Below are 24,471 nucleotides of genomic sequence, written 5' to 3' on the forward strand. Positions count from 1 at the left end.
TATATTATATCTGCACAGCGATAATATAACAATGATAACGAAACTGTAGTTATAAGAGTTACAGCGACTTCGTCCGAAAATGACCTGCTTTATCAAGAACGTAGTTACTGCATTGGCCGCTACACGGTATGGCGCTGAAACCAGTGAGAAATGCTGGTCTCGTCTCAACCCGGACCTTTGGCTATCTGTCTATTAATCTGTGGTCCCATGCACAAGAAAAAACGGAACAAAATTAAAACAAAATTCTGATTGGCTCTTACGTTTAGAACCAACAAAATAGAATTGCATTTTGTGGGACTGTACCTAATTCGCATTTAGTGATTTCACTTTTCACGCATTTAGCTATATATAATCGCATTTTTGTTCATGAAAAAGTTCACGTGGAATGAGACTGAGCGAAAAGTGAAAAGTGAAAGGTTTTGTGAAAAATTACATGATCTGGATCGACCTTAAAGCGGGGAGCACACACTTCTGCGCAACGCATAATGCGTAAGCATAAAAGGCTGGATGGCAGAGAAGGAGACGTGAGCGCTTACGTCTGTCGTAGACGTAGACGTAAATTCACGTAAACTCGGCGTAAGCTCGGCGGCACCTGCCGTTCGCGCTCGTATGTACATACAGCGCGAGCGAGTATCATATCCCTCGAAATGATTGGGGATGCCACCCGCGGGCGGGCAGCACGAGTCGGGTGAGTCGCGCGAATATCGATACGCTATTGATCGCGATCCGCCGACGTTTCGCGCGAGTCACCGTAAATATTGGTTTGTCGGCATGGAATACGGATAGGTACCTATGATTACTATATACAGCGAATGTTAATACAAACGTGGCTAAACTAATGACTACCTATACTAAACGAAACGAACTAAACAAACTTATCAGCTATATACAAGTGAGCGCCAAACATGTATATTTGGCTTTATAATTCTGTAAGTAACTTTCTTCTGTGCATTATATTTTACCGTATTTTTTGGAGATTATCGTAAAAAATGTTATATGGTTTACAATAATGAATCATTTTGTTTTTTACTGTATAAATAGTTATTTGTATTATAAGTATAAGTCTTATTAAACTGACTAGTTGCTACTAATAAATAACCCTGGTAACACAGTCTGATAGTTCAGATACGTCCCGAAGAAGTGCGTAAGAAAACAGTCAAAAATTGCGACAGAAGTGTAATATCTGTGTTTAATGAGTACTTACTGGTACTATTGCAGTAGTTTGCTGTAAGAAGCTACTGTGAAATTTTATACTATTTGTTTAAAAGTAAACATGCAGCAGAAATGTGAAAACAATATGGAAGTATCTGCCCAACAGAAAAATAACAGCAAATCGCGTTAGACTCTTCACGCACACTTGACTGCTTTTTGCAGCAGAGTTTTGAGTACAGATCCGACCGGCAGAAACATGAAAAGAACGTGCAAGCATCTGCCCGTGAGAAAAAGAGCAGTCGAGTGTGCTAAACGCTTGAAACATATTTGCAGCAAAATTTCACAAGTGTATGTCGGTTAAATTGTTGTTTTTGCCGTACAGATCCGACCGGCAGAAACGCGAAAAGAACGTGCAAGCATCTGCCCGTGAGAAAAAGAGCAGTCAAGTGTGCTAGACTCTTGAAACATATTTGCAGCAAAATTTTACAAGTGTATAATGTCGCTTAAATTGTTGTTTTTGCCGTACAGATCCGAGTGACAGAAATGCGAAAAAAGCGTGCAAGCATCTGCCCGTCAGAAAAAGAACAGCCGAGCGCGCTAAACTCCCAGACAGCACAAAATATTTTTAAAATATTTATAAAAAAGATTTAAATATTTTGAAAATATATACGTTGAATATTTTGTAAATATTATATAATGTCCGGAAAATAAAAGTATCTAAAAGATTATAGTAAGTATTTTGAAATAAAGTGTAAATAATTATCATCAATATTATTAAAGTTGTTTTTAATATATATGTTATATAAATATTTATAGAAATAATTACTGTAAGTTAACTGGAGATTGTGAAACTGTTATAGTTTCGTGCTGTAAGATGTAGGCTATACGCCTATACGGTCCATTTTGGCGTTACGAATTTCGAAAAATGTTTGATAAATCAGATGTACGGTATATATTCTGCCAAAATCATTTGTATTTCTGCTGCTCTACTTCTTACGCAAGCATCTGTCGTAATTCTTGTTGAATTCTGCTGTATGTGCTAGTTTGCAACGATGCCGCTAGGCGGCGCATAATGGTAAAACTAACTCGTAAGTAAATTTCAGTTGGGATCTAATATAAGCAGAAGCAGGCCTCCGGCGAAGCAAAATCATAACATTCGCGACAATATCTTCGCCAGCAATGCAACGTAAGGCTTACCCAACACCACTGCGGTGCTATAAATATAAAAAATATTTTTGTAAATTATTTTAATCTTCCTAACAAATATTTTGTGCTGTATGGGTAGCAGTAGGCGATGCTACAAATCTGGCGCGATTATGTTGCACTGCGATTTGCGCAAGCATCTGCCGCATTTCTTGCACTATTCTGTTATATGTAAATGCATACACATATCTTCCACAATTCTGTTGCACTACGACGAGCGCAAGTTTCTGCCAACAGAAAAATAGTCAAAGTTGGAAATAGAAAACGCATGATCTGCCCGAAAGTTAATGCACGACTTTTCGTGCAGTCTTACAGCAGAATTGCAATGGAAATGTTACCAGGGAACAATCTAAGTGAGAAAAAGTCTGATTAAAAATAATAATTTTGACTGTAAACTTCAAATAATAAAAACATAACATATATAATTAAGTTAGCTTTAACTTAAAATCATAAACTATTCTAACTTATCATAATTATCTCTTCCCTAAATAAACATTTTAAAACATAGTAAAACTAACATAGCACTAACGATTCACAATATAAAACATGTGGTTCATTGTTAAAAATGGCTAGGTTCATTGTGTATGTACACACCCCTGCACACAATAAACCATTTGACATTGTTTTAAAAAAAATCGAAATTGTGACTAAACTTTAAAAATAACTTACAAGTCATCTTACACACGTAGCCAATTAAGGTAGCTGTCTCGCTACGTGCTAGTCATGTGACTGTTTGTAGGTTTTCACGTTCAGAAATATATTTCAGGCAATTTTTGCTAAGGGAAAAATAATTTCATGATTTATGGTGTAAAATTTCATATGTGACAAAGTATGTTACTTTTTCCAAATTATGTGATTTTTCTCATTTGACTCCGTTTTGATCAGCTGATCATGCGAGTCGTCGAGAAAGGTTACAAGTGAGGTTACATCTCCTTTTCGATTGAATTTTGACAATTACTGAGAAAGGGTTTCAAAACGCATGACAGAGGTGTCAATCACTATCCAATTCGGCTAAGAAAGACGAGCCCCATAACCTGCAACTACAGTGATTAGCCAGCGGCGTTGCCAAGTCTTCCCAACCTCACCTCGACCAAAAAATGTCTGCTCGATTACCGCATTTTCACTAAAATAAACTAAAAAATTAGCAGCGAAATCTCCGGTAACCTATATATTTTATGGTTGCATCGGATTCTTCGAAATCTAATGTACAAAAAGCAATGTTTTTTTCTCACTTCGTCTAATCGAAAAATACGAAAATATGTGATTGAAACCGTGATAGAGCCTTCTTTTCTGTATGAAGTAATGCAAAATTTGTGATTTTTGAGATCGATTTTCTAGAGTAAATAGTCGGTAAGGAGCCACAGAAAAAATCGACTGCAAAGCTGATCATATAATTTGATATAAAAACCGAAATCGAAAACTTTATCTAATACATGCCCTGACGAGACAGCTACCTTAAATTCATGAACTATATGCAAAAACACAGATCTCCAACTCAATAATTGAGAAAGATATAAGCCTCTGAAATTTACATGGTTCATTGTTGGACTACCTACCCTTATACTAAGGGCCATTCTACAACTGCTAGTTGAAAAGTGTTATTTCTGGTTGCGCTTGTCAGTTGCGGTTATTAAAAGAGAGTTGGCGAACTTTTAACTTTTTTAGCGACAGCAACTGGCAATCGGCAATCAGAAATAACGCTTTTCAACTAACAGTTGCCATCGTTTGCGAATGTATTGTAGAATGGCTCTAAAAGTTGTAGTTTAAATATCGAAAAAGCTCATATCTAAATGATCACTATGAAGACATTTTGGATCGGATAGTATACGGTAATTATTAAATCGGATTACAAGCCGTCATGTAAACGTAGTCACAGATGATATTAGATCTGTTGCAATATTTTAGCAAATCTATGCTAAAATTGCCAATGTTGTCGAAAGATGGGGAGTTTTATACTTACTGGATAATATAGTGACTTTTAATTGGAGAGTAAAAACACCCCGGATGATCGTTTACGTAAGAAAAAATTAGACACCTATTCCTGGATTAATGAAGATTTTTATTCTCCCAGGAGCTCTTCGATTCCATTATCCTTATCGGAACTATCCTGTCGCTGTACCTTCATCTTATAGCCCAATGCTTCTAGAAGATTTATGTTAAAGTAGTAAGTCAAATTGATTCCTGGCACTAGACGTTTCAGTTCTTCGATGGTCGCCCAAGCTTTCTCAGTGTCTCCTATATTAGCGTAATGCTGTGTGATCGTTGCGAACAGATCGCCACGACGAACCGATTGTTCTAGATTGGATCCTTGAGAATCCAGCAGATGACGAACTTGCTGCATTGCCGTCTCCGTCTCACCTCTGTCGAACAATCTGTTTAACGAGAAAAAAAAACGTTCGAAAATATACAAAATACGTTCATATACAATAAAAATGCGATTAACGTAAAAATAAAATTTATAGAAACTTCCATTGTATAAATAAAGATAGTCAAGATCCGTAAACGCGTAAGACGTGCTAAAGATACGACATATCCATGATAGAATAAAACATTTCAATCTTTATTTTTTTAACGAATATATAAAAATTGACTGTATAAAAATATGGAACTATCTAGATAATCTCAAGTATAAATATAATATGAATATTAAAAAGTGATCTCTAATATTTGAACAAAATCAGAAAAATAAATTTTTTTACAGTAAATTTCTTGCAGATACTTTCGATCCCGCTCAATAATCGAAAATATTCATATTTCTTTAATTTATGTCACACATATCAGTCGCTATTTACTTATTAAACAAATAAATATTTACAGCTTGGAGATTAGCATGACTATAAAAAAATTCAAATTATTTGATCTACATCAAGGAAACCTCGCAAAGTGTCAAATTTTGATTGTAACAAACATAAATATACATATTAGGTGTCCCAAAAGTCCCAGAACAATCAGATATCTCGAAAAATATGGAAAATATGGAAAAACGTTTTAGACAAAAATTTAAAAAGATCTATTTATTGACCTTAGGCCTGTTCGTTTTCGCTGCACTTCTGAACTAGTGCAATAAGTTAGAATAAAATAAATATATTTTCTTTCATTTTAACTTATTACGCTAGTTCAGAAGTGCAGCAAAAACGAATAGGCTTCTTATCAGTTCTATGCGTCGTTATAAGGTCAAGTCAGCGTCACGTTGAATTTTTTATAAATTGGACTCCTATTTTTTATTGCATAATCTTGTCATCCTTGTCGAGACATTTTCAAAACACTGTAATAAAACTTTCTTTTGTTAAGAATTTCCTAAAATATTTCAAATTTTATCATATTTTTTTTAATTTAAAATATAAAATATCTCGTAAAGTATTCACTTTTTGATGACTTTACCTTCATCCTTTTATACGAAGAATAACGAAAGAAATCGATTGTTGCAAAAAATACAAATTATTTTATAAAAATTAGATTTGCATTTTGTAGATGTATTCAATTTTACAAATGTAAAATTGCAAATGTAAAAATAACAATTATTATTCAACTCCTTTCATTATTCTACGTATAAAAGTATTTTGGTAAAGTCATCGAAAAGTGAATACTTTATATGAGATGTTTCATATTTTATATTAAAAATGTGATAAAATTTAAAAAATCGCAGGAAATTTTTAACGAAAAAAAAAACTTCATTATAGTGTTTTAAAAACATCTCTACAAGGGCTACAAGAATATGCAATAAAAAATAATATGCAACAAAAATTTCTCTACCTATAAGGAATGATTTCAAGCTTCTCTTTTTTTCCCGAAAAATAAGGTCCGTCCGCAAAAGCTCCGGTCACACCATTATGTTAATGATTTCACGCTTTAAAACTTTTTCGGCTCTAACTAATAATTTCTAAATTTATCTATTTATTTTATCTATATAAAGTTTCGTTAAATTCAGAATTTAGCATTTGGCGACCCCTTGTCAGTATAATCTTCCGAGGATAAAAAGGTAAACACGATCAAGCAGTTTAATACTTTGGACCAAATCAAGACTTTTTTTATCTTTATTCATGGCTATATCAAACTTTCTTTTATTTATCTACTATTTAATTCCTCGCAAATACTTTCACGCTGTCAATGTTACTTATTGCAAATTTAGAACCGGCCTCTTGGATTTACCTTTTAATATCCAAGTAGCGTTTAATCGCCGACATTCTATTATTCACCAGCTCCACCGCCCGATTGTGAACATTCGGATCTCGCGGTGTTACCACCTTGGACAGACACCTGTTCGCTTGATTCAGAGCGTCCAACGCTTTCTCATAATTCTGAAACTCGTCGATCTCCACCTGCGCGCATGCCACATAAAAATTCGCCAACAGATCCATGGCCTTGCCCTTGGAGTAAAAATTGATTATGTTCTTCAGAATTTCCGGTTGATTTTGCCAATCCAGAGACTGCAAATAATTGCCTGCCATGATATAGATCTCGCGGTTCCTCGAGACTTGCGCGAAAAAACAGATCTTTTCGGTGTCGCCGGACTTGAGCAACGCCTTCATGGCGCGTAGCTTGTTGCCAGCCTGCGTGAATTTTTTAGTCGCTAGATGGTAGTTCCCCTGATCGAAAGCGATCTCTGCGATTTTCTCAAGCGTGGAAATCCTCGTATGCTCGCGCTCCGTGGTGTTATTGCTCTCTTTTTCAATCGTCAATTTCTCCGCGAGCTCTTCGCTCAACACGACGTTATGCTGCTGGATCAGATCCAAAGCCGCCATATAATCTCTGCCGGTCGCGAGCAGATCTACCGCCTTGTCGATCTGGTCATTCTGCATGAAATAGTCCGCGCACTTGTGGATCAATGCCGGATCAGAATCCGCGTTCACATCCATGATAATCAGTTGCAACGCGCTGTATTGTCGGGTTCTAAACGCAACGTCCAAAGCTTTATGCAAAAGACCAGCTTTATGGTACAGCAGTACCGCGCGATCCGGTTGATCATTGTCCTCGTAAAACTTGGCGACGTCTATCTGTGAGTGCCGTGACGCCAGGATAGCTAGTGGCCACAGTTCTTCCAGCATGTCATGCTCCTACAAATAATAAATATCGAAAAGACTCGCTAACTCTTGTCAAGCAAATCAAAATGGGATAAATAAGGCGTTACAAGCGAACAATTTTTAATACAATCGAATGCCTCACCTTGCACAGCCGTATCGCATTGGTATAGGCTTTAGCAACAGTGTAGAAATGAATTGCTTGTACCACATTATTCTTCGATTCGTAATGCGCAGCAAGATGGTACGCCGCCGCGGCGTGATTTGTTCTAGTCACCAGCTCGCACACTTCATCCTCTCTATCGAAGTAACAGAGCAGCCTCGTCATCGACAAAGTATCTTTTGCTTGTTCGTAAAGATGTAGAGCGGTCTCCATGTCGCCAGTCGACTCGGTGTACTGGGCATGCCAATTTTTAATCTCCCTGTGACAATATCAATCTAATTGCATTGCAACTAATTACTCTCTAATCGACACATGCAATTAATACCGCTAAATCACTTACGGTTCTTCGGAATTATTCAGGTACGTGAGTAACTCTCGAGGCCTCGTCAAGAGCATTCTGGGCACTTCAAATCGATGGCAATCGGCTTTCGTGTACATATCAATAGCCTCCGCCACTTTCCCTTGTTGTTCCAACGCGTGAGCGTAATTATAGTAGCTCGTTTTTTCGCGAATTTTATTTTCGTTACTAGCCAATTCGATCGCCTCCTTGAACTTATTCCGCGCCTCGTACAGCCGTCCTAGTAGATCCAAACGTTTTGCTTCTCGAAACAGACGTTCAGCATCGGTCTGCAGTTTAGAGCGTCATACAATCAATATGATATTTCGGATATGTTCAGCAGCACTCGTTACATACACGCTTATGTATTTAAAAACTTACATGCAGACCAAGCTCGACGGCTAAAATTCCTACTTGCGCTTCCAAGCTTAAAGTATCGTCTTGCATAGCTTCACGTAAGGCCCGCGCGGCATTGGCCTGCTTCATATGACCCAGACAAAGGAGAGCCATGTTCAACTGCTTCGTTTTCACGCACATTTTGGCCAGACTCTTCCAGACGGCCTCATTCTTTATAGATTTAATGGCTTTAAAGGCCTCTTCCATGTTCGCCACGCTAATATGATAACTAAAGTCCATCACCGCTTTCCTGGTAATGGAATCACACTCCCCTAGTTCCTCAAAGTCTCTCATTAATAATCGCATAATCTTGCTGCTTCTATCCAGACTCTTTTCAGAATTTAGAATAACGATGTGCGGTGAGTGTACACCTAGCAATCGACAATTCTCATCAACAATCGGCTTTACGTCCTGTATGACGATACCATGATCCGATGTCGCGAATAACGATACCAACACTACGGAGTTCTGAGCAGTCTGCAAAAAAAAGGATACCGTGATTTATTAAATATAATCGCCGTAGAATCAATCAGTGTATAATCAATGTATTAATTTTATCCGTATCTTTTTAGGCCTAAAATTTTATAATTCATAATCAGTCGTATACAAATACATAAGAGTAAAAAGTAAATTTTCTATTAAAGAAAAATCAATGTATCCTTATTAACAAAAAATTATTAATATTGTTTTAAAAATATTTTAATATTCCGCATTATATATATGATATGTATATATAATCAAATCTCCTTTAATTAATCTTTATTCATATCAGAATCAAACACTCTACGTATCTTCAATTTTTTCTTTGTATCCATTCATATTTTAATAGTATTTTAATAGATAGAATAAAAGTATCGTACAATCACATCCATAACTTTACTAGTTACTTTTATTTTACGCGTGTGTAAAGTATTGAGAGATCAGAGGTGGGATTCTGTAACTCCTTAACGATAGTTTCGGTATCGTTGCGCAGCTTTTTTGCCATACATAATACCTGCGCAACGATACCAAAACTGTCGTTAAGGATGTATATCGCTTATGTCAAAATAGAAGGATGAAGCTAAAATTTACAGAGATTGTATATATCCCAATCTTATATATCCCAAAAACCCGTGTTAAATTTGCGAATGATTGTCTGACCCATTTCTGAGATGTTCGCTTTAAAAGTTACAAAATTTGTATATATATAAACATACTCCCTATGTAAATATTATATTATGTATCTCTTCTCCTATACAGTAAAAATGAATGAAATTTTGATGGTACACTTCTATGACATCGAGAATTGCAATTACGGTTTTTTAACTTTTTCTCTTTATATATATATATATATATATATATATATATATATATATATTTTTTCAATTTTTTAAAATAATTTATTTAAACAATATCAAGTACAAAAATGAGACAAAATTGCGATTTTTACACTTTTTCTGTCAATGATAACATGTTATTTATGAATCGTTTCTGAAACTAGCTAATCAAGAAAACAAAATTGTACCTACTACATATAACTATACGTAAAACCTCCTTAAGGAGTTACAGAATCCCGTTACAGTGCAAAAGGAGAAAACACTTTGTAGACTACCGATGACACACAGCTGTTGAGATGTAAGAATATTAATCTTATCGACATACACTATTAGCTACAGCTATTTTGCATGTAGTTGTCATAGATAAAAATATAAGCAAAACATTATTTGGCAATGTAAAAACAATTGTAAACATAATTGAGCGGCACAATGTAAACAGCATAATTAAGCGGCATTGATTACTATCAATATAATGAGAGATTATGTGGAAAATATTTTAAAATGTATCATATAAAAGAAAATACATTTAAATAACACTTGAAATATAGTTTATAATCTATTTTATTTTATAAAAATCTTAAGAAGTGATAGTTATCGTTTCAAAGATTCAACATACTTGTGTTTAGGTTATTTTCAGTTAGAAATAAGCCGCTATTTTTAATTATCTAAGAGAATGAAAACAAAATGTAAAAGTTAAAATTTATGGTGTTTATTGATAAAAAAAAGGTGTAAAAACCCTACACTAAAACAAGTAGAAACCTGCACATTGCTTCCTCTATGAGGAAGCCTGTTTTTGTATGCATAATTATCAGTTATAGATATTTATTAATTTGGCTTCCTCATAGAGGAAGCAATGCAGGTTTCTACTTGCACACTTAAAAACTATAAGGAAGCAATGTGCAAGTTTCTACTTGCACACTTAAAAACTATGAGGAAGCAATGTGCAAGTTTCTACTTGCACACTTTTTTTTATGGATAGAGTATCATTAAAGATAGATTGGTGTTGAATTTGGCAATGATCGGTGAAGGGGTTACCAATTTTTGCCTAAAAAGTGCATCATACACGTAATCTTATATATAAGGTATCATTAAAGGGAGGTTGTCTCGAATTTGGCGAAGATTAGTGAAAGGGTTACCGATTTCTGTCTAAAAAATGTATAGGGTAGATCGAGGCAAATCGGATTACTAATTAGCACGATAAAATTGCTCGTTTAAAATAAAATACTAACGAAAATTGTCTTACAACTTATATTAATCCGATTCGCCTCAATCTACCCTAAGTTATTTGATGGATAGCCAATCCTCAAAACCGATCCTCAAAAAATTTAAATTCGACGTTTTTGAACATAAGCAACACATTGGCGTCGAAAACTCAAAAAACAATTTTTACTTCGGTCTTTTCTACCCCTATTTCATATATAATTCTTTTAAATTCGGTTGATTAGACTTAGCTTTATATGCGATCAAAATTATGGACCTTTGATCGCGTATAAAGCTGTGTCTAATCAACCAATGGCATCGAAAACTCAAAAAACAATTTTTACTTTGGTCTTTTCTACCCCTATTTCATATATAATTCTTTTAAATTCGGTTGATTAGACTTAGCTTTATATGCGATCAAAATTATGGATCTTTGATCGTGTATAAAGCTGGGTCTAATCAACCAAATCTTAAAAAATTATATATGAAATAGGGATAGAAAAGACTAAAAAATATAATAAAATTAGAAATAGATCGATATCTCCAAATTTGCGGAAGTTAGAGCAACCACGGACATTTCTAAAAAAATTCAAAATTTTTTTAAAAAAGAACCCTTTTACCGATCATCGCCAAATTCAATACCAACCTTCCTTGAATGATACTCTATCGATTAAAAAAAAAAAACAGCCCGATATCTCAATATTTACGGAAGTTAGAGCAATCACGGACATCAAATCTGCACATACACACATACGGACATGCGATTTTAATGCGATATTTCGACATTTTAGAACACTGTGAACATATTGGCATCAAAAACTCAAAAACCAATCTCTTCATTGGTTTCTTCTACCCCTATTTTATATATAAATCATTTAAATTTGGTTGATTAGACCCAACTTTATACGCAATCAAAGGTTCATATACGAAATTCACGAAAACATAGCTTCCTCTATGAGGAACCAAAACAAGATATTTTTACTTTAATACTGGCTTTATACTGACATTCTCGTTTGCAGCTTAAGTCATATCATAACTGTAGTTTGTTTCAATCAGATATTGTTATAGTTCAATACAGATCAAAGCGTTAAGTTGCGGAAGCTTCTGCTATTAAAAAATAATAGGGGATTTAGCTCTAACACAGGTGTATAGATATTTAATCCAAGATTCAACTGTAGACAAATTAGCAGACATTACTCGATTATTGTCTTTATTGAAGCTCTTAGAATCACGGTTCTCCAATTGTTGAGCTCGACATATCAGTAGCCTGGGATCCTCCACATCCCAGCAGTGCGCTGTGACCAACCTTCCTTTGCATTGGGCAGCTCTAAAAGTAACGTACCGAAATGTTATTACTCTTGCATATTACATTGTGCGCTAATGCTGCATTAATGGAATATGCAATTGCCTTTATATAGATAAACGTATGTGTATTAGGGATACATACACAATCGATTAATGGAAAGTACAATTAATTCTGATCTGAGATTCGATTCGCAGTTACGTTGAATTTTCTCAGCTTCTTTACTCACAACATGAAGTCATCGTCAACGATGTCGTCTGACTCTCCGAAGTCGAATTCGTGGATCTGATCGCTCTCGATGTCCCAGATATATAGAACCGAACTAGGCATGAGATTTGCCATAGCAACAGTGATCGAGACGCAATGGCAATCCGAATTACATTTGGCCTCAATGATCTCGGCGAAATCGCTAATCGCTTCGTACGTTGCCATGGCGCGGGTATGTAACTTAGCTTCGTGTTTGCCTAGATTCCAAATCTTCAAAATGCCATTCAAAGACGCTACAGTTAAATAATGTCCTACAAAGAATTTCGAATGTAACATTTATAATAGGGATAGGCGAGCAATAGAGATACCTTATCGTTAGAGCCTTTTACCTGTCAATTCCATCGTGATCGGTTCGCCCTCCTCTGGTAAAGTGGGAAGTGTCTGAATAACAGAGCCTTCTATAGATCGCAGCTGAATAATCGTTGGAGTCAACACGATCAACGTGTGCTCGTAGATCAACATCTTTTCTGTGTCACAGTTGAAGGTTGCCAACACACTCGTGCTAAGATTGGCACCTTTGTTGATACTGTTGACGACGATTTGTCTACTGGAGGAGACGACGATGTATTCCCGTGACACAGCGACGACCTGCACCTGAATCTCCGTCTTTAGTGTATATGTCTGGTTATCCATCTCGAGCAGAATCTGCGTCGGGGTGAGCTGGCTTGCACAAACACCGTCGTTGTACACGGCGCACATCGGTTGCTGATGCAGGATGAACACGTTAGTGATACAGTTAACAGCCAGAAGGGAATTTCGTGATAAACCGACACCCCACGCCAGCTGCTTCACCGTGCCGTGAATCGCGCAGAACTCCGGAACACTCGGCCAGGCATTCTCATCGCAGTCGGGCACACATTTTCGCTTCCACAAATAGATCGTACCCAAATTGGAGCCAGCGGCCAAGGTGTCTGAGAACCGCGGAACATTATTATTTAGTTTGTTGTCCTCAAATTTACCTCGGTAGAAGTAACGGCAACAATTAAAACGTCGTAAAATTAAAATATTAATAAATTTTAATAAGAGACGCTAGTCCACACACTTGATATAAGATAAATTTTGCTTATAATTTTAAAAATACATTGGTGTTTTTTACCATTGCCCTTGCAAAATGCCAAGCTAGTGCACATTTCCTGAGGAGTTGCGACATTTCCATTGGATGAATCTGGAGGCGACAGAACGTACGTATCGCCGGTGTGAAGATCCCAGCATCGTACGGCAAGCTCTCCCGTAAGTACAGCCAACGTGTTTCCGCTAATCCAGCACATGGTACCGGTGATTCGCGATGCATCGCTTCTGCCACTTAATTTTACCTGAAACGATACATTGGATAGCAATATGACATAGTACGTATATATTGTTGTTATATAATCATGACAATTAGATTTAATCTGTCTCAATTAAATAGAAGGTCTATATTTATCTATGATACTTATTGTTATTACTATTACATTGGTTATTATGATATTATTTCTACACAGAATTAAAGACTTTTGTCACATATTCAAATTCTACAACAATCAACGTTATTTTTTACATTTTTTTCTCGATAACGGATAACGGATAACTACCTACCATTCGAATTATTATATACTTTATGAATAAGAATCTCTTTTTTCTCTGAATATTGAACCTCTCAAGAACCGACGATAAGAAATACAATAAATAATCAACGATATTGATCATTGTTGTAAAATTTGAATATAGTACGTTCTTTAATTTGAAGTAGAAATAATGTGTAGATATGACAGTGATAAAACACAACGGCATAAACCTTTGTCAGCTCGGTGAGTTCTCCGCTAATCGAATCTGCTTGAAAGTGCCCGATGTTCAATCCCTCTGTCATAACAATGATAGAATCTCTGGTCTGATGATACAATAGGCAGTGCAATGCTGCACCATTAGTACTAAGAACTTCCTTGCACTGTCCTTGAGCATCAACAAAATATATGATGCCGTTTACAGTACCGATGTAGAACGTATGGTTATCCCGCTGTGACGAAACTGCCGTTGGTGCAGCAGTTCTCGGACGCCAGGAACTGAACAAGTCCAAAGCTCTCTCATCACCAGCCACTGCCGCCTTTGCCAAACCACTGCAAATGACAAATTGCCCCATCAGATATTCAAAAACAATCAGGAATACCATCAAATGTTCATCTGCAAGTTTTACTTGGAATAGCCTCTTTGAGATTCGATATGTTTCACCATACTAGCTTGTAATAATTGTGAAATTATTATGAAAATACAAGCTGCTTTGTTGCAATTTAATCTGCTTTTGACTTATTCGCTTAAGTATGTAATATATTATTGTACCTAATATCAACAGCTAGTTTTGGCGGGACTGTCCTAAATGCAATTTGGGTAAAAGATTCCTTTAGCTCGTGATGAAACACCATAAAGAGCTGCCCCCTGGAATCTATCTTCCAACCAACTATAGATCCGCCAGTATCTGCAGATATTAAGCGGCCACCGTACTGACTCCACTGCAAAATCGTGATAGACTCTCGATGAGGGGTTACTACTATGTTGAATTCCTGAATACCAGTGTCCCCTGGCCATACCTGATAATAATAATTCAATGGTACTTAGTCCTGTAAAATTCGTAATTTATTGCATATCCCCGCAGGGTTCGCAATCTACTACCAATACTATCCTTCTCCTCTCATTTTAACCATTTGGACCAACGGCTTAACGTCTCTTTCCGAAAGACGGAGCCCAGTTTTCTCCGCACAAGAGCCTATCTTGCACGGAGGGGCGCAGCTATCGGAAAAACATTCCATGCTTCATGGCTCTAGTGGACTCGAACCTGGTTCCTCAGATTACGAGTCTGGCGCTCTACCACTAGACCACACTGCCGCCCCAATGGTACTTATTCATTATACATATAGGTGTCAATTCTTGTACCATGTGACTTAGAATTATATTTATGGTGACCACAGGCAATACATATCTGTCAGGTTTTAGAAATGTTGATTAGGGGATGATTTTTGAGGGTTTGTTACGATCATCATGAGGTTGAATTGGATCAAAATATTCTGATAGAATTTTATGGCCTTCAGTTACCATAAATACAATTTGTAGTTAAGTAGTATAAGAATAATTACAAATTTTCCAGCATAATAGTTAAGGGTTGATTCATTAGGGTTGTATTTCATTGGCTTGGAGGTGAATTTATTCGGGATATATTCTGCAAGAATTCCAGAATGTCTAAATCTTAGTAAAAAAAAAATATAACATGACTTATTGTCTAAAAAGAATTCCAAAGTTGTTGATATGATTTTTAGGGGATAATTTTTAAGGGCTGATTTTGATCATCATGGGTGTGAATTTAATCAAAATACATTCTGGTAAAATTCTATGGCCTGTAGACTTAATAAAAAAGTTTTATGTTTAATTGCCTGTGAATAATTGCCCAGTTGTCTAAATGATGTGTAGGGAATGATTTTTATTGATTGGTTATGATTCTTATGGGGGTGAATTTGATTATATTCTGAAAGAATTGCACGGCCCATGAACTCTATTTAAATTTTTTTACTCTATTTGTTTTAGAATAATTGTCAATTTGTCGAAATGATGATTCAGGGGTGATTTTGAAAGGTTGATTTTGATTATAATGGGTGGTAACGTCTGAAAACTATTTAATTGGATGTCATAAACCATTTTGTTTCAAAGTTGCATCGAATTTGATAGAAATTGCTAAGATTTTAGATGTTATTTGTATACTTTCCTATTTTTTAGGGTGGTTTGAGCGATATTTTGATTATACTGCCCCACCCTTGAATGTAAATGAAAATCGCCATACGGCATCCAAAAATTGAGTTTTCGACGGAAATTTTGAGATCTCGCAAAGCATTTTATCTTCAAAAATAAAATGTGCAGAGGGGTGGCTATTTTGAGAAAGAATGCCCCATATATATATATATATATATATATATATATATATATATATACACACGTCTTTATTTCAGCTATACGCCAAGAAAGGACTTGTTTTACATTTCTTACTTAAACACACATCCATCCACACATCATCCATCTTTCTTCTTTACCTACAAGCCGCAATGCCTCGTTATTTACAACCGTTATATTAAAGCTGTTTCCATTACTACTCCTACTCACGCTCCTTTCCAATTTCCCTCTTCCCTTCCTCATTTTTTTTTCCTTTATCCTATCTTTTTTATAGCATTCATCTCTCCTTTTCCATAATCTGTTTAACACCTTTCCTTTTTCCATTCTAAATTTGTCATCGCATATATTCTCTAATCTTTCTCTGTTATTCCTACCTAAACTCTCAAACCACAAACTTGTGATATTGCACTCGCTTATATAATGATCTAAGTTGTTCCTACCTATCTTACAGAATCTACACTTCGTATCTTCTTCGTCTAGCCAATATTTATTTGTATCCTCTAAATGGCCGCACCTTAATTTTACCATCGCTCTAATCTCATCTCCTGTTTTTACTTTATCCAAGTTTTCTTTTAATAAATAACTGGGTGTTTTGTTTCTCACCTCTATCTCTTTATACCTTGTATTATACCTTGCCTCTGCTATTTTACTGTTTATTATTTACCCTTGAACGTCCTGTTCCCTTATTCTTACTAAGCCTTCAGTATTTTTACCTTCATCATCTAATTCTTTTATTATTACTTCTGAGCTCCAACCATTGTTATTATAAAATCTTTCTCGTTCCAAATTATAAAAATCCTTTTTCTTTTTAGCTATTATGTCTTTTTCCTCCCAACATGCCTTTACTAAACTTCCGTCTTTTTTCTCTCTGCTTCTTTCCTCGTACCTCATGGCTCTCATACCCCAACTTAATTTTAATTTCTCTAATCCTAGTTCCCTTAATATTACATACCTCGGTGTACAAAAATCTAGTCTAAACACCCATCTTACATAATCCATCATGACTTTTTCCAACTCCTTTTTTCACTCCACCCCCATATCTCTGCACTATATTCCATTACACTTTTCACTAGGTACTTAAAAAGCGTCCATCTCCTACTAAAATCATCTTTGCATAATATCTCTCTCCTAAACCCCAAACCCTATTTGCAGCGATCCTTCCTTTCCTATTCAGTTCTTTCCTATTAAACGTGAATCCCAAATATTTGAAATTTTCTACTTCTTTAATTATTTTATTGTCCCATTTCTATGCCATCCTGCCTTTTTTACCTTTACTATTAAATACCAACACTTTTGTTTTTTCTGTACTTAATTTTATAGTTTCCTTCCTTTTGAAAAACTTTTTATCATATATATCATATATATATCATATATATATATATATATATATATATATATATATATATATATATATATATATAAGTGTATGCGTGGAGGCAGTAGATTCCGCCCCCCTGCGGGGGACTCCACTATTATTAAACTAGACACATATGTTGCTTTCCATTTACATCAAAACTCAGATAATTCTCACTTGTGATGTCATTCTGTCTTTATTATTTATTAATTCCTAAAAAGGATAGAACGACGTCACAAGTGAGAATTATCTGAGTTTTGATGTAAATGGAAAGCAACTATAGTGTGCCTTCAAAATACATGCGTGGACTTTTCACGCGTGGAAAGTTGTAAACCCATGTAGCACCTCGCATCGCTATCGCCTATTGTGCAAGGGGCTTAACATTGCCGGGAAAATCAACTCAAATAAGGTGATTTATCAAAATGACCATTTAGCATTGGGAAATATGCATAATGACCGGAAAATTTGATTAATTCTTCTCTATTAATCATTTTGACCGAACAAATTGGGAGTTATGTATATTCCCCGGCCATTATGCATAATTCCCAATTTATCATATTTCTCGTAACATATATATATTGTATATGTGATACCAAACATATATCTAATTATAATACTAACTCGTAATTCTCCATTCTCCCAACCTGCCGCCAGCCAAGTTTTCTCGGGATGCCATCCGAGAACAGTGACTTGTGCTACTGCGTGTCCCGGTGACTCGACGTCCTGCACGGGTTCGCCTTGATCATCATAGATGATCACAAAGCCACCCTTGTCTTGAGAGTATGCAGCAACGGCTAACAAAGGATAATTATTGTGCCAAGTGGCGAGAGTGCTTATTGAGGCACTTTCAGGATTTTGCACCCGTATGTCAAAATACAAAGCCATGTTTATCACATTACAATACACGTAATACACATAGTAAATTTATTGTCTAAATATTATGTTGACAGTTGTCATCAGTTGCCATAGAGACCAACGCCATTGCCAGAGCCAGAGACACGGCCATGTCGGCCATTTTCAATTCAGGTTAAGTTAGGCGTAGATTAAAGGTAGTTAAGCCCCTTGCACAATGCCAGGCAACAGGCAATAGGAACGGGAAATAACAAAAAAATCGTTAATTACAACCTAAAAAATTCGAATGCTATGATTGGTTGGCAACAGGTAATAGGCACAAAATTTCCAATATGTGACGGAAACTCTGTGTCTATTGCCTGTGTCACTGTTTATTCTGCATTTATACATGATTTTCTGATTTCTATTCTCTGTTCCTATTGCCTGTTGCCTGGCATTGTGCAAAAGGGCTTTATGTCCGTGACAAATACAATCCAAAATTTTATACTCTATCGACATAAAAACGAAAACATCTGAATATTTGCGATTACAGGCTGAAAACTTAGATAGTTCTGCCCCTCACACACAAAACAAAAGACTATTCTTTCATTTTTCTCCTCCAGTCGCTTTTACGTCAAATAATCGCGAAAATCGAGGTCTATTTATTATTATTGTATTTCTAAACGGTCAATAATATCGGTTTTTTTTACTAGTATTCCTAAAGTACCCTTCTACTATGGCTGCGTTCGGGGAGCGCACTATTAGCGCTATTTGCTTATTCTATCCTTGTTCTACACTTGATGAGCGATAAAGATAGAATGATGCAATAGCGCTAATAGCGCGCTCCCCGAACGCAGCCTTATCCATTTTTCATCACTTTCTCAAGATTCCTTCTAATTATTAAAATTCAAAATACGAGATTTTCGTATGCTTTGTGCATGCAATACATATGGAAAAAATGCAATTTTTGATAGCCGATTATCTTACGTTCGGGACGGTCAATTACTTTTAATTTGTACAAACGTGTAGATATCACATTTATTAATATTGTAACGATGCACCCCGTTCGTTAAGCATCGTTCCCGCGGCCAGCAACCGCTGGATCAGTCGGGCGAAGACCAGGGCGCGGTGCGCCTATATTTTTAATACGTTCAAACGCACCGTGTGTGGGCCAAGCGCGGCCAAGCGCGGCACCGGTGTCTCCCGACGAACGCCGACAGGAGCCGAGCCTCACCGGAGACAAGCGCGCGGCGTCGCGCCGCCCCACCACAGCACGACTCGCCACGATCGGCCTCCCTCCTATATAGCGTTCGCCCGCCGCGTTCGAGGTTCGAGCGCTATGGCTGCATTCGAGGAGCGCGCTATTAGCGCTATTGCATCATTCTGTCTTTATCGCTCATCATGTGTAAAACAAGGATAGAAAAAGCAAATAGCGCTAATAGCGCGCTCCCCGAATCCAGCCTACATAAGCCGACGCTCCGGAGAGAGAGACACTTCGTCTGATCTCTAGCAGTCCGCTATTCCGGACGAAAACCTATCCTCAGATCCTAGGGCGACACACCAACGAGGTTCGGAGCTCCGAGTCTCGACTGAGGGCTCTCAGGTGTCCCCGCACTCCATCACATCAACCCCGACGGCACGGTTACGCGGGGTCGAGCACGCTCGGCCTCGCAACGAGGGCTCTCGCTGCCGCCGCCCCGGGGCCCCGAAAATCCTCCACTATACGCTACGCGTTCGAATATATCGTAATATCGCGTCGTTCGCAAGTGCACATGCACTACCTGTAATATACCGAGTCCGTCTATGTAATATGCCAAGTCCGTCCATTATCGTAATACCGCGTCGTTCGCAAGTGCACATGCACTACCTGTAAAATACCGAGTCCGTCTAGTATCGTAATACCGCGTCGTTACTAAGGGCACATGCACTACCTATAATATACCGCGTCCATCTATGTAATATACCAAGTCCGTCTCTGTAATATACCGAGCCCGTTGAATATTGTGATACCGCGTTCGTTATCGAGTGCACCCGCACTACCCCTTCGTTGTATATATCGCGTTCCGCCCGTCCCTGCGCTATATCGAATACCGCGCTAACATTTCTCTTCGTGTATATAGTAAGCTGAATAAACATTGCATGTACAACCTAAATTGATTATTGTCTCTGGGCCTTTCATCGAACTCCTGATCCGGCACGCTAGTCCGCGTTCGATACTAAAGTCAGGCCGTTACAATATATAGTAAAATTTCCAAATTTTTCTTATGAATTGCAATTTACGGACTAATTACTTCATTTAGGGATAATTTAAAAACATCCAGTCTAATTTAAATCTATACCTGCTAATAAAAAGACGAACATCTTTCGTAAAGGAGCAAAGAAGCAATAATGCATCGTTTTATTAACATATAACAATAATGTAAAACCACTGTGAGGTAAAATGTAATTTTACGTGCCATCACGTACATCTTGGCTTATTGACTCCGAAATTGGCTTTCCTCAAGTGGCACAATTCGGTTTCACGTGCAGTTATTTTCTAAAAGAGTCATGCACTAATTATCATGAACGATAATTACTGACTACTAATTAACTATACTAATACTAATAAAATTACTACTACTACTGTTATATACATATGTGTAGGAGGAAAAAGATATTCTTCCTATGTAAATATCGCACTGATAACAAAAAATGATGAAAATACTCCTAATATCTTGTTTTACAATTCTTATTGACTTATATTTATGATATTAAAAGTTGGGAACAACAAGAAATAAATGAAATTCGCGCGGACACTACAAATAAAAATATCATATAAAATACTCTTGTCGATGACTTTCAAGAGCGGCTGCTAGGAGCGCCTTGTACTTCTTTTCTAAAGACCCCATCAAGTTGTTCGTTCTGCTTCTCCGAACATAAAAGCAAACATAACTTGCTCTTCTGTTCTTGGAATTGCAATTGCAAAATCTTGATCTCGAGATTTTTATTCTGCAATACCGTACAGTTTAAAAGTTCCGTCTCATATAACTCAAACTTGAAAAAATATTGATAATAATAATGATAATAAAAAGTAATAATAATAAATATTTTAAGAAAAAATTAGGAGCAACGAGATACTCGAGTTGAAGGGATTATTTCCGATAAAAGTTTCTTAGAAAGAGAGAAGTTTCTTCATATATTTTTAGTACTCTGATAATGTGTTGCAACTTCTTTTCGTAAACGTGCTTTATGATGTCATTCAACTTCCTCAGCTTTGCGATGGTTTTCTTGAACATTCGAACTTTTAACACAAGGCTTTGAATCTGGGCTCGAGCTGTCAACTGTTTAACGCGACTTCGTAATCGAAATGCTTCATTGTCCACCTCGCTGTTCCCTTGACATTTCGTCGTTAGCTCTTGTCGCAATCGTTCGTTTTGAATTCGAAAACTTTCGAGCGTAGCAGTCAACATATCAATGCGATGTTTGCAAAGCTCCAGATGATTTCTCTCTATCATATTGTCATTATGACGACACGCAGCGTACACGCTCAAACTCGAGTTAGAATCACGAAGCTTTGATTTATTTCGCAGGTGATTTCTTTGGTCTGACGTTCGACTTGAACAATTTTGATGGTTTCTGTCCCAATCAGACAGTTTGCTCAAAGATGAGCTAGTGCAAATCTAATAAAAATAAAAATTACAATATAATAAAATATCTATTTATCGATAAAAGTTTAATGTAGAAATAAAAACCGGTTAATTATTTAAATGTGTGTGTGTGTGTGCGCGCGTGTGTGGAACACTTTTTATGGTATTAAAAATTTTAATAAAATATTATAATTTGTATCAAGCACTTTTTGAAACAATTTTCGAAACACTTTCACATGAAGTAATGCCCGTATCACACTAGCGATTAGCAATTGCGTTTACGTCATTTTTCGAAACGCTTTCACATGTGGTAAATAGTAAAACATTTTGTGCTGCCCTAGCAAAATGTCTCAGAATTTTTCATATTATTAATCAGAATTTCTATGATTTCAAGACTTTCTCAGAATTTTACAGATTTTTAAAATACAAATTGTAAGTTTCTCAGAAAAACTTGAACAAAATAATAATGAAATAGTTCATATTTTTCTCGCTAACACATCTTTGCAGAAATCTAAATAAATATAAGAAAATCTGCACAATTTATCAGGAATTTTTACCATACAAAACTGAAATATTCCGAAAATTCTCATCCAATTATTTCCGAAAGTATCTGAAAGATTTGGCACATTTTTTTCAGAATTTTTCATAAATATAAAATATGAAAATTGTTTTCACCAGGGTGTCCTGGAGAAGGAACGCAAAGAATGAAAATAATGGCTACGTACCGCATGACAAGATGATGGCAACGGCGTTAATAGGCTACTAGAAGGTTCAGTTCTGAATATTCTTTCGAGCGTGCCTGCTCTTAGCTGTCGAGAGAGTTCCAACAGATATTCGTTCCTCAAGTTACGTTGCGAGACAGTCGAGTTTAATTTATCGAGCCAGATCCTGCATAAATGCACCTCTTCCATAGATCTCAGATTCAGTATGTACGTTCTGACGTGTGTCAAAGTTCGCTTAAAATGTTCATCCAATTTTAAAGCTTCTTGCTCGTCGCGTTCTTTTACTTTCGACATGGTATTACAAACTGACAACTCGTAGGTTACAAGAATGACACGGACCACCATCCACCATTGAGAGACAAAGGTATCAATGATCACGAACAACAGCTATCAATGAAACTGAAGACCGTGGTTTCATGCATAATGCGCATTATGCATCATTTATCCTTGTTTGATATTTAGTGAACAAAAAGGATAAATGATGCATTATATATGCATCATGCGCTAAACGGAATACACCCCAAGTCGCTCTCTATTAGGCATAAGAAATATATGAAACTTGATGCGCTATGCCATAGTTAACCCTAGACAGACTCACTTATTTTTCTCATACGTGAATGACTCACTAGGGTAATACATTACCCCAAACTTGTACCGCGTGTATAATATTTCCAGAATGTTCTTAGAAAACTTTATAATAGATAATTTTGTTTGTTGTTTAATAGAGAAGACGGTAGTCATCAATTTGCGGTAGTAAAAAAAAAAACAGTAAAAAAATTTCAAAAAACAAGAAAAAAGAACCAAAAATTGGGCTGAAATGACTATTTTTATAAAAAATGCTGTAGTTTTTCATAAAATTCACCGATTTTAAAATTTCTAACGGATTTTGAAAGACGAATAGACAACCTTCAAGGGCATGTAAGCGATTTTTTCGTTTCTTAAAAAAAACATATTTCTTTGAACATCTGAAGTAGAGGAAATGACGAAAAACTGTCGGATGGGAAAAATCGCAAGAAATGGAAAGTAAAACAGATTCTGTCGATTATTATTTATTTGAAAGGTAGTCAAAAGTTATAAAAGTATATGGAAACAGTAAAATTAACTCCACAAAAACTTTACAAAGTTTTAATCAGTTGCTGTGCAAGAACAGCAAAAATGAAATAATTGACCGAATCTTAAAGAATTATATATGAAACAGGGGTAGAATTTTCCGGGGAGTGCTATAAAGTGTACAATTTTTCATTATCGATTTTCACAAAAAATCTGAAATATACTTTACTGTGGTAAATGTCGAACGTAAACGGCCAAAGGGGGTAATACGTTACCCCAAACGATTTTCTTTTTCGGTTTTCAGCTGCTGCACGGATCCAAGGCACTCGCTGAATGACGGAGGTCGACTGCCGGATGACTAAGGCTGCGGTCCACTTGACACTACAAATTCTTTGGAACGTTCTTCTTCTCCTTCTTTCTTCATTGAAAGAAAAGAGAAGAGGAATGCTTCGAAGCATTTGTAGCGTCAAGTGGACCGCAGCCTAAATCACTAAACTGAATTATGGTTAGAGTCTCGGTATGAAAACTAACCTTCCTAAGTCAGGGGCGTAATTTGAATTTCGCGTGGGGGAACGTATTACCCCAGTGAGTCTGTCTAGGGTTAAATATCCTTTATTTCTAAAG

At 36.4% G+C, this 24,471-nt stretch overlaps 2 protein-coding genes across 4 annotated transcripts; both read right to left on the bottom strand.

Moving 5' to 3' along the window:
- Positions 1-24,455, bottom strand: Rempa (intraflagellar transport protein rempA). 3 transcript variants are annotated; one of them, XM_071793405.1, is made up of 13 exons: positions 24,077-24,455; positions 18,240-18,412; positions 14,669-14,916; positions 14,130-14,448; positions 13,452-13,668; positions 12,685-13,266; positions 12,318-12,606; positions 11,983-12,112; positions 8,255-8,746; positions 7,877-8,163; positions 7,519-7,795; positions 6,505-7,409; positions 1-4,727 (listed from the first exon to the last, which is right to left on the bottom strand). In XM_071793405.1, the coding sequence occupies exons 1-13, from the start codon at positions 24,303-24,305 to the stop codon at positions 4,415-4,417; spliced, it is 4,461 nt and encodes a 1,486-aa protein (XP_071649506.1). In that variant the 5' UTR covers positions 24,306-24,455; the 3' UTR covers positions 1-4,414. The 3 variants fall into 3 exon arrangements, with proteins under 3 accessions (XP_071649506.1, XP_071649508.1, XP_071649507.1); XM_071793407.1 differs by lacking the exon at positions 18,240-18,412 and having other exon boundaries at positions 24,077-24,208; XM_071793406.1 differs by lacking the exon at positions 24,077-24,455 and having other exon boundaries at positions 18,240-18,657.
- On the bottom strand, positions 19,688-24,200 carry LOC139821971 (uncharacterized). Its single transcript, XM_071793440.1, has 4 exons — positions 24,123-24,200; positions 22,801-22,963; positions 21,638-22,108; positions 19,688-21,437 (listed from the first exon to the last, which is right to left on the bottom strand). Exons 3-4 carry the CDS (start codon positions 21,941-21,943, stop codon positions 21,288-21,290), a joined length of 456 nt encoding a protein of 151 aa, XP_071649541.1. The 5' UTR covers positions 21,944-22,108; positions 22,801-22,963; positions 24,123-24,200; the 3' UTR covers positions 19,688-21,287.
- Positions 24,456-24,471: the final 16 nt, after the last annotated feature.

The sequence above is a fragment of the Temnothorax longispinosus genome, chromosome 11 (genome assembly GCF_030848805.1).
Source record: "Temnothorax longispinosus isolate EJ_2023e chromosome 11, Tlon_JGU_v1, whole genome shotgun sequence".
Taxonomy (NCBI): Eukaryota; Metazoa; Arthropoda; class Insecta; order Hymenoptera; family Formicidae; genus Temnothorax; species Temnothorax longispinosus.

Bases quoted from the DNA above. Each gene is read 5' to 3' on its own strand.
- LOC139821971 (XM_071793440.1), bottom strand. From the start codon at position 21,943: ATGATAGAGAGAAATCATCTGGAGCTTTGCAAACATCGCATTGATATG. The intron at 21,438-21,637 runs GTACTAAAAATA...ACGGTATTGCAG, and splicing joins AGTTGCAACACATTATCAGA to AATAAAAATCTCGAGATCAA.
- Rempa (XM_071793405.1), bottom strand. From the start codon at position 24,305: ATGCTTCGAAGCATTCCTCTTCTCTTTTCTTTCAATGAAGAAAGAAGG. The intron at 18,413-24,076 runs GTAAAGTATATT...ATCCTTTGTTAG, and splicing joins TACGTTCGACATTTACCACA to CCGTTGCTGCATACTCTCAA. The intron at 7,796-7,876 runs GTAAGTGATTTA...ATATTGTCACAG, and splicing joins CTGAATAATTCCGAAGAACC to GGAGATTAAAAATTGGCATG.